The following is an 11,291-nucleotide window of genomic DNA, read 5'->3' as shown; positions in this document are numbered from 1 at the left end:
TACAATGGGTTTCGTTCGAAAAACACGTCCTCCCAATCTGATAACATGTGTCCTTGGACATGTGTCGTCATCTTACCACGTCTTCGCTAGTGTCCGACAACGTTCCTCCCCGGAGACAACTTTTATCCGCCCTATAGCTTCTTATGGTTGCCCTTCATGATGCCTAAAATCATAGGTCCTCTGGAGACCATGTTCAAGATGGCCCCCTTAGCATTTTTTGGCAGTATGTAGCATGGTTTCTGTAGTCACAAATGGCGCATTTATTGACACTGGCGCTCTGACATTCAAGCTGGCATATCACAAAAGGGAAGAAAAGAACACGAAGGAATTATGGCTTTTTAAATTTTATTTTCTTTTTCATTTTCTTTAACCGATAATCATGACCTCTTAATTTAAATGAGGGATAGATATTAACAATGTTTGTATACGTGTATCAGTGTATACAAAAATGCGATTCCGAAATGGAAGTAAAAAAAATAAGGAAAAAGGAAAGTATAGTTCTGTGAGAGAACCATCATCTATAATTTATAGCAAGAAATCCATGAGCCTCGTCCATGGAAATGGAAATGGTGACTTATTAGCAGCCGTCTTCTTGGCTTCGTCCGAACACGGTGAGTTGACGTGGTTGGTCCGCTTTGAGCACAAATAGAAATTCCTCGATCCCAAATCAATTAACTTCTCCTTCCGGTTCAAACCTGCAACACAAAACCTCAAGTCTTTACTATGAACCATAATAGAACCACAACAGACCCGTGGATCGAAGCGAGATAATGACGGTCCGACCATCTGTCAACGCCGTCAACTATAACGGTTATATTTTAACGTAACTGTCTCTACTAGCCTTCAACGACCACTGGAGAAAACACACACTGCGCACTGCGGCCGGTAGCTATCGTACGCTGCGTATTCTCGACGCAGCGAATCCTGAGATCCTAAGCGGTTGAGATTGATAGGAAAAATGATAAACTATAAATAAATTCTGAAAAACTATCTTTCTCTCTCTTCTGTAAACAAGATTATGAGTAATGGAGGAAGAGATTGAATCTGAATTTCAAAAGCAAGAACGATCATGATCTACCGGAGAACAATGCGTATCTCTTGAAAGGAAAACGAGAAAAAAAAATTGTGAAAATCGTTGAAGTTTGAGGACTTACATTCCAAGCTAAATTGGGAGTAATGAAGCTCGAAACACTGAGGATCCGAATGAGTCAACAACGGTCTTCTCTGCTCTTTCACGTAAACATTTAAAGCAGCTTTGATAAGATCTTCCACAGTATTCTCCGGCGACAACAGGAGATGAACAGGTCCTACGCTCTGCTCGATCGTAACATTAACCAGAAGCTTGGTCAGCTTACGATCGTGATTGCCCGACGAGTTCGACTCGCCGGCGACGGATGTTTCGAAAGGATCATTGATTTTACGGAGGATCTCCAGCCAATGCATCTGAGACAGTTCTTCGGTCTTCATCGATCGAAAGACTACCATTGGAATCAGTTGGATTTTCTAGGAGAGAAAATGTGATTTGCTTCTTCTTGGTGTCGAATCTGGAGAACTTTACTAGCAAGTGCAGAAATCAGTTATTAGGGGTTTTGGTGGGTTTTATATCTTTGCGTCGAAAGAGACACAAAGGAAGGTTCGAGGAAAGCCCGCTTGTCTTGAACGCTATCCCGATTTAGAAGGGGCCCGCGAAGGAATTGTTACTACAATACTATCCATGATTATGACACATGTCAAAGAAATTGATCGGTTTTCAGATCAGCTGGTAGTTAGGTGACAGGTGTGGCTGCATGGATCCTGCTCCAGAAGTTCACTGTTTGGAGTGATGGAGCTCCTGAGTCCTGACATGTATCCCAACACCATTTGGAGTCTATTGTTACTTGGCCGTTACAGCATTATATGAGATTTTGAAGTTGACAGGGCCATCCTGCACGTATGATTAGTCCAAAGACTAATCCCAGGAAAAAGGAGTGCACTTTGCGACGATCATGCAAGCATTTTAAATATGGAAAAAATGTATAAATACATATGGCATATATATTTGTTAAAAAAGTGACTAAAATATATGTCTTATAAAAATCTAATTTTTTTTGTTTTTTATAAAAACAAAAAAAAACTGATCACTTTTGTCATATGATGGTACTTTCATAATCTTTCACAACGTCAAATCAGAATTTGAGTCAATTTTTTATTTTAAAATAAAATTTGATCATGACATTGAGGTAAGATCTTCTATCACATGGATTAATCTCATGTATAATTAAATGACAAATATTGAAACATTACATTTTACTGAGCATATACAGTAAAACTTAAAAAGCACACTTAAAAAAAAAAAACTTAATTGAATGTCTAATCGATTGATAACAAAATTTGCTTCACAGAGATGTCGTGTAGTTGCAATTCTCTGCATATCTATAGGAATTCTAGTGTGTTAATGCCATGCATCGTGTGAGATATTGAGATAACATGGTTAAGCCATTTTCCTAATAGTGATTGTCATGCTAATGAAACCCTAACTGCAGTTTTGATCCATTTGCAAATGAGAAAAATATGTAGTAAATAAAATATATTTTATTTCATCTTTTAGGCAGCTAATTATATAACGAATGTCATTCAAGCTATAAAGTTCATAAAGTCCATTCAAAATTAGATAATTCTAGATGACAGTCTTGGGACAAGTTTTTTATTCCCCACCCAGCATTCCAGTCACTCAGTATTTGATAATTAGATAATTGTAGAAGCACCGCAAGTTTTGTGGAGTGATTGGGAAAAAAATCGTCTGCAATTCTAATCTCGTACAATTCCGTGCAATACCACCTTCAGGGGGTGACACGTGTATTGATACCATTGCAATGGTCCAAATCTGATTTAAATGCCTCTTCACTGATTTAATGTTTTATTAGTTGTACCAGATCTGGACCATTGTATTGGTATCAATACACGTGTCACCACCTGAAGGTGGTATTGCACGAAATTGTACGAGATGAGAATTGTAGACGATTTCAACCCGGAGTGATTGTGATAGTTTGATTTGACTATGAGTACGTGTGTGTGTGATTTCTCTAGATGATCACATCTAGGGACTAGAAAGGAATTATAAATAGATGGCCTAGTGGCTTTTAGAGGAGAATATGATTTATGATCAAGGTTTGTAAGAAGGTTTGCTGCAAGAAGTAAGAGCGGTTAGTCAAATATGAACCATGTAAGTGTTGGGGTCGGAGCCCTTGTGTCTGATATTGATACATGTTTGATATTATATCAATAATATTAAAATCAGGAAGGGAAAAGATCCTCTTCAACACCAACAACCCTTTAATGACTTATCAAAGATTGAGAGGGTTTAAACACGCATACCATGGTGCTAGCAGATGTTGGGATGCAGGTCCAAACCTTCCTAGCCCTTGGAGATGATAGTTAGAAGGTCATTCGATACACATATCATTGGAGAGGAGCCAGATCCGTATCACAAGGGGCAAAAAATGTCCAATCTAATTCAATATAATTGATTCATATAAGTAACAACGACAATTGATACTAGTGTCATTGATAGTGATCCAGATATTATGCACTAAAACCCTTATATGAACAGCACCATACCAACTGTGCTAATTTTTCTACCAAAAAAAAAAAAAAAAACTTAAATGCCTAACTTTCATCTCCCTGCCTTTACCAAGAAAAAAGAAATAAGTTTCACCACCTTGACAAGAAGGCCGGGCCACAGGATTGATGTGTGGTTGTCTTTCAGATGAATCTGGAGAGTTAATTATTTTAAAAAAAATTATTGTACGCCAACGTTGGAATAGCATGATCTGATTGAAAACATTTTTCAAATAATATTTATTTAATACAATAATAAAAAAAAAAATTCTTTTGTAAATTCTGTACAAAATATGCATCGGGTCCCAGATTTCGATCAATCATTATCAAATGACTCACTCACATGATGTTTTCTTTAAGGAAACAGTGAGTAAGAAGTCACCATCTAAGGATGAGGCGTAAGACCCGATTAGGGCCCAATTCTTGGTTAGAGGAAAGAACTAAAATTTGATTCCATGAAAGGTCTAGTCTTTTCTTGTTTTTAGCTGAATATGAAAGGTCTAGTCAAACATCTAGGTAAGGGTCGACATGGAAGTAGAAAAGTGTTAGCTATGCACTCATCTCGCCCAATTCAACCGATTTTTCAACCGATGCTAAAGTCTAAATGCTCTCCCTGAATGTTGTAGGTCTTAATCCCACATGCAATTTATTTGGATAAGTTACACGATGTACACAATCCTATTTTTACACATTCAAGGCACACACTAACTAGAGAGCTACACTCATTGGCTAGTGTTTAGCTGCCACATCCTATATACGTACATTCTTAATATCGGAAAAAGCTAGCGAGAGTGAAAATTCTTCAAAATATTAAAAAAACACCGAAGTGTCTCTAAAGCTCTTATTTGATCCCGTTTGCCATAAAACTGTCAGAATCTCCCCACAATTCACCCAATAAACTCATTTTGAGTCCCAAAAATGTGTTTTCCTCTTTCCTCTTTTTTTTTTTACAATTTTGATGTACAACTATTTATTACATTTGTGCCCGAATTAGGACATTTTCCCCCTAATCCTTTGTTATGTTTAGACCATTACCATGTGTTAAGCAACACTTTCGTAGGACTAACGGGTGATAGTGGGTATGCCAAGACTCAAACCTACAATCAGCCGACTCGAGCGGTGATGAGTTGAGAGCATTTTCACCACTAGGCTACCAACTCCATTGGTAGCCCAAATTATAATTGGTTAGACAAAGAATCTGCCTTTCTACCAATCCTTCCATGGAGTGGGCCACTCCCAATGAGGTTGCACATTGTAATGTACTAATGTGGTATTGACGGAATGCATATAGTGGTGACAAAGAGAAATTGGAAAGGTTCTTCCAATGAGGAAAATTTTGTTGTTTACCTTAGGTGCAGTCAAGTAACTACAATTCCTTTTAGTAACTAAGGAAATTAAATTTTATAGGCAAGTTTGAAAATACCCTCTTAGGGTAGAATTTTTCATCTCTACCTCTAAGATTCTATTCCCCTAGTTGCTATAAAGAAGTAGCTATAACTTGGGCAATAGCCAAGTTTCGTTCCTTCAAATGGGAAGGAATATACATGTGTTAAGTAGTTTCACATCGGCTACTAATTAGTATACATCCCTCTTTATACAATTGGGAGTCAACCTACTACTTCAACTTTTTTGGATGAAAATTAATATCTAATTAAGAGTTAGTCCCACATTAGCTACTAGCTAATGTGTGTGTGGCAAATTTTATTTTTTTTTTAGCAAATTTGGAACAAAAAATGTATCTGGCGACCAATCTATTTTTTTGTGTGTTTCTTTATAGATGAACAAATTTAAAGTGATTTTTGAAAAACTAAACACAATTTATAACAAAACCAACCCAATAAACTCAACTTTCTCCCTCTCCCATCACCACCACTACTTCCATCACCACTTTATTCTATCTATCTTTATATATCTGGCGGCCGAAATATGTATTTTGATGTGTGCAGAAATTTTATAAAGATTAAATAGGAAAATTAAGATAAGAAAGGATTTCATATAAAATAATTTAATAAATATAAAAAAATATAGGGTTGGCTTTATGGACAAAGCCATGACGTCTTGGCCATTGGGAAGTAGCCGACCTATTCTCAAGATAAAATCAAGAGATAATTTTTAAGATTTCATTTGTTGTCCTACTTTTGTTGGTCCTTCCTCTTAAATGGGATAGGATAACCGTTACAAGGAGTTACAACAATTTACTCCACTAACACCACTTCTTTAATAACTCATACTATAATCGAGAACTCACACATAATTGAAAATTCCCAAACAATTAAAACTTATCTCAAAATTATCTACTTTCACTTATTTGTGCACGTAACATTCCATCTCCATTAAGATTGGTATTTTCCTCAAGATTGTTTCCTGAAAATTAAATCTTCATTGCATCTAGATTCTTCTAAGTCGCTTTAGCGCGTTGGTGGTATTTTCTTGGCTTTATCAAGAAAGCCGTGACCTCGTTTCGCTATAGAGAAAATTGTAGAAATTTCACCTATGGATGCCGTGCATGAGCTCTGATCCCAAATGATGCATGTAGAGATTCTATAGAGATAAAATAAGAAAATTAAGATAAGAGAATGATTCAGATAAAATAAATTGATAAAATGTAAAAAAAAAGATAAGGTTGACTTTACGGACAAAGCCATGACATCCCAGCATATTGGGAGGTAGTCAACCTCTTCTCAAGATAAGATTAAGAGATAATTTTTAGGATTTCATTCGTTGTCCTACTTTTGTTGGTCCTTTATCTTAAATAGGATAGGATAACCGTTACAAAGAGTTACAATCTCTTGCTCCACTAACACAATTTTTCTAATAACTCATACTATAACTGATAATTCACATATAATTGATAATTCTTAAACAACTAAAACTTATCTCAAAATTAACTACTCCTGCTTATTTGTGCACATAATATTCCATCCATGTTAAGATTGGTCTTGTCCTCAAGACTGCCTCCCGAAAATTGAATATTCATTGCATATAGATCCTCCTAAGTCTCTTTAACATGTTGGTGGTATTTCCTTGGCTTTATCGAGGAAGCCATGACCTCGTTTCTTTAGAGAGAAATTGTAGGAATTCCACCTGTGGATGTCGTGCCTAAGCTCTGATACTAGATGATGCGTATAGGGATTCCATAGAGATAAAATAGGAAGATTAAGATACGAGAGTGAGATTCATATACAATAAATTAATAAAATATAAAAAAATATAGGGTTGGCTTTACAGACGAAGCCATGCGATCCCGGCCTATTGGGAGGTAGCCGACCTCTTATCAAGATAAGATAAAGAGATAATTTTTAGGATTTCATTCATTGCCCTACTTTTGTTGGTCCTTCCTCTTAGATATGATAGGATAATCGTTACAAAGAGTTACAACCTCTTACTCCACTAACACCACTTTTCTAATAACTCATACTATATCTGAAAATTCCTAAACAACTAAAATTTATCTCAAAATTAATTACTCCTGCTTATTTGTGCACTTAACAAATTTTTATTTCTAATTTTATTATACAACATCTTTTATACACAAGTATTCCAAATTACTAAAGACATGAAAAGATATTTCTAACCTAGAAATACTAATTTGGAATATCAACATTTTAATACATAGCCAAATAGCCAACTTCCTATAAAACTATAATCCCTCTTATACACCTATTCCTTCATGTACACAAGCAATATACGTGTGACTGTGAATCCCTCCACCAAATAATTCGAGTTTTTGTGTTGAATATTTACTTGGTTTGAGAAACCCAAGTCGACTCTTCAGTTCCTTCAGGGTCGAAAACAAAATTTAACTAAACTCGTGACCCAAGGTTACAACTTCAGCTCTGAATTGAAAACAGTAAATCCGTGCCGCTAAAATCCGCAAGCTAAGAGAGTAAGAGTACTGTACTACTGTTGATACTTTAGCCAATGTCGCACACTGCACAAACACATGAGATGCGACTTTCACAAATTTTTTTTTTTTTTCCAGTTCGGAAAAAGAAAACGATATAATGAAATATGAATCATGGTTTTCACGTCTCCAACTGCTTCGTCCGTTTGTTCGGCTTCGCTCGTTGATTGTCATCTGCATCTTCGACCGCCGATTTGCAAAGACAATCGCAGTAATGGTTGTTTTGACTCGATAAATGTTTGAGCCTTAATTTATAGTTATCGTTTGATCAATATCACACGGTTCAACGGTAATAATGAATGGTTATCAATATCACAACGGCTATGACTGAAAATGACAATTAAAAAAGTTAAGTGATCTTTCTGTAATTTGGATCAAGTCGAGGGAGGTGATTGTAATTCAACATCAAGGGGCGGGAAGGACAATTTGCTTCCTCCGGAAGCTTCAAACATTCCTCTTCAACTTCCAAGCTTAAGTTGAATTGTAAGCTCTCTCTCTTTCTCTGTCAATCACTCTATGGCTCGGAATAAGGTGAAGATCGCACTCTTGTGTAATCTCTAGTTCGAAATGTATTGTAAATCCTATCCTTTTCGACTCGAAGTTTCGGGGATCGAACTGTTCGTCCATGCACATAATTTCTTCTGAGTTTAGCTACTAATCTTTACTAGCTAGTACTTGCCTTTTAATATTCTATGTCATTGATGATTTTGTGCTATGTCTTACAAATAAGGAAGTTAGATTTAAATAAAATTTTGATAGGTTTTTTGTTTACTTGATCCCTGAGTTTAATTCATCGATCAATTTGGTTGTTTGGTAGTTTCCTGTAATTCCTGCTCGAGTATTACAAGAATTTGTTATTGATCTGATTCTTTCTAATGCCTTTTCTGACATGTTTGATTTTAACAGAGGTCGTATCTGAGTTGTTCATTCAAACATTGGTTTTAGGGTTTGGAAGGTCTTAATTTTTTATTGTTTGTATTCTCTACTGCTAATCCTTCATTTGTTTGAGCGGTTTATAGGTGGTAAATGTGCTCAGGAATTTCTGACCAATTATGCACATTTTAACATTATTTATTTATTTATATATTTTATTTTTGTCGACAATTTGTTCAATTTGTAGTAATAATGCACAATCCAGCAGGAAGTTAAGTTATAAATATTTTTGAGTGAGGGGCATAATTGATTGAAAGTTAACTAATTGATGTGCTGTAGCACGAGGGTGTTACCACACCTGGAGTAATGAAACATATTGTTTGTTGTTTTGGATCACTCTAAACAGTTGGAGTTCTTTGGTTCCATACCAGGGCTAAAGATAAAAGGTGTTTCCTGTCAATACGTCCTAACATGTAGGGCTACTAAAACTGTTATTTTCTTTTCCAACAGGAAGGATTGATTTTGCTGCTCGATGTCAGTCCATCAATGCACAATATTATCCCCGAGATTGAAAAAGTATGCTCCATGCTTATACAAAAGAAGGCATGTATTTATTCATCATTTTCATTGATTAAATAGGCATATTTTCAATATTGAGTTATCAGTTATCTTTTACTTACAATCTATATGGTTTCATTTCACTTTTTCTTCTATTGAGATAACAAGATTAAGTTTAATGTGATTTCTTTTGATATTTCTTTTCCAGTGAGTTTTGGTTTGAGTCGTGTTGTGATTTCAGCCTAAAGAAAGACCAATATTTATGAACCCTAATAGTAGGCTGACAGTAAATCACTAGGTGGGTTCAACCCTTAGGACCAGAGTCTGGCTGACTTGGGGAACTAGTGACTCCCCTGAATGGGTGAACTGGCACTGTGTCAAAGTTTAAAGATGGTTGTTTGGAATTCATTTATACGATTAGCCCCGTGATTTCTACTCTTCTCACCTAAGCATTATCCCAATTAAATAAGATTGGCTCCACGAATCCTGTCTTCACCATTCAGCTCGATTTGAAGTCCTATTTTTCTTTTATCCTCTAAGTGTTCTTGTCTTTCCTTAGTACTTCTCCCCAAGTCATGTTGGGTCTAGGTTAGCCAGGCCAGGACATTTGAAAATGGCTATTGCAAAGGTCCAATCTGATTTTGATGTGTATCTAGGTTTGGGATTTTGACTGAGCATCTCGCCTATGTTGTGGTGCTAAATATCTGCTGTTTCTAACAAATAATATTAAGTAAAGGAAAACAAGTGGTTATTTAAGCATGATTCATCCATCTTCTTTTTCTCCCTGCAGCTAATTTATGGCAAAAGTGATGAAGTTGGAGTTGTTCTATTTGGAACTGAAGGTAATCTTTCTTGATTTTAAATGCTTGTACTAAGTTTGCTGCAATGAATGAGTGCTCATTGTGTGTATAATGCTGAAATGTAATCATTGAAGCATTGTAAAAATTCTCGTGTAATTTGAAGAAAAAATCAAGCCTTTCTTTATATCTTCTAGAATATTTAATCCTATATTGAGAAACTAATGGCGTAAGTAGAATCATGACACAAATAATTGAAACGTGAAAATCACAAGATATAGAGCCGCGGTGTTCTTTGCACATTGACTAAAAAGGATATTGTGACCTGATATCCCTAAATTGTGATGCAGAGGGATGGGTTCTTAATTTTCTGTTCATCAAATTATTTAACGAACAATTGCAATGAGTCTTATTTTCTTTATTCTGACTTTCTAATTCTCCATCTTTTGACTTAGCTCATGTCTAAATTTTTGCATAACCCAAACTCAGACTGAGAAAAGTTCTGCCACTTTCTGGATCATCTGAACAAGTTCTTTTGCTTTCATCCTATTTCACTTCTTTTTTCTCATAGTCGTTTATTCTTTATTTGGATTTGGAATAGTGGGAATTACTTGGTATTAGCAATGAATTCTCATATTCTCAATATGTGCAACATTAAAATAATAATAATGAAGAACTGTGGATTGACTGTCTTTTCAACATACCTGGAAGATGTCATTGCAAAATTATACTCTCAATTGAATCCATTTATTTCCCACCGCAAACTTAAATTTTGATGTCCTTGTTGATTGTGTTTTGGCATATGTAACCATAATGTAAATTCTTTCATCTTGGAATTCTCAGACACTGATAATGAGCTGACAAAGGAAGTGGGTGGCTATGAACATGTCGTAGTGCTACGACATATCAAAGTTGTTGATGGAGATATGATTCAAGCTTTACAAAAGCTCCCCAGGGGAACTGCAGCTGGTGATTGTATCCACCATCATGGATGGATTAATTGTTTTGCCCTCTATAAGAGAAATGATATCTGCTATGCTTTCTTTGAATTTTCTTTTAAAGAAAAAATGAAACTGTTTATTTTGTCTCTTAAAATTCTTTCTTACCTATTGTATATGTATAAGGAATCTTTTTTGCTACATTATTTAGTGTTATTATGTTATATGTGTAATTGGTAAATTTATGTCTCACAAACTTTAATTTTTTTGTAGTGCTAACTCCTATAGATGCCACCTTTACCCTTTATAAGGGTGTAAATTCGTTTGATTCCTAGTTGGTTCCGGTGTAATTACCCAAACTGAAGCTGAACAGATTATTGATTGGTTCCAAGTTCTGGAACTGAATTTTGGTTACATGGTTTGCTATTGGTTTCAGACTTTCAGTTATCAGTTTCTTATTGGTTAATTGACTTCTTATTGGTTTAGAGGATGGGCCTCGGCCCAACGGTAAGGTTGCTCCATAACCTAGTGGTCACGGGTTCGAGTTGGGAAACAGCCTCTCTCGAAGTGGGGTGAGGCTGTGTACATTATGACTCTCCCAGACCCTGCAGTGGAAGGAGGCTT

The 11,291-nt window shown here is 35.8% G+C and overlaps 1 protein-coding gene across 1 annotated transcript; it reads right to left on the bottom strand.

The window, feature by feature from the left end:
- Window positions 1-339: 339 nt before the first annotated feature.
- Window positions 340-1,558, bottom strand: LOC122078257 (uncharacterized protein At4g22758-like). Its single transcript, XM_042644161.1, has 2 exons — window positions 1,155-1,558; window positions 340-695 (listed from the first exon to the last, which is right to left on the bottom strand). Exons 1-2 carry the CDS (start codon window positions 1,483-1,485, stop codon window positions 526-528), a joined length of 501 nt encoding a protein of 166 aa, XP_042500095.1. The 5' UTR covers window positions 1,486-1,558; the 3' UTR covers window positions 340-525.
- Window positions 1,559-11,291: the final 9,733 nt, after the last annotated feature.

This window comes from Macadamia integrifolia, chromosome 5 (assembly GCF_013358625.1).
Source record: "Macadamia integrifolia cultivar HAES 741 chromosome 5, SCU_Mint_v3, whole genome shotgun sequence".
Classification (NCBI taxonomy): Eukaryota; Viridiplantae; Streptophyta; class Magnoliopsida; order Proteales; family Proteaceae; genus Macadamia; species Macadamia integrifolia.
Note: the sequence above shows the minus strand (reverse complement) of the source record. Positions and strands in the feature narration are given on the sequence as shown.

Bases quoted from the DNA above. Each gene is read 5' to 3' on its own strand.
- LOC122078257 (XM_042644161.1), bottom strand. From the start codon at position 1,485: ATGGTAGTCTTTCGATCGATGAAGACCGAAGAACTGTCTCAGATGCAT. The intron at 696-1,154 runs GTAAGTCCTCAA...TTTGTGTTGCAG, and splicing joins CTCCCAATTTAGCTTGGAAT to GTTTGAACCGGAAGGAGAAG.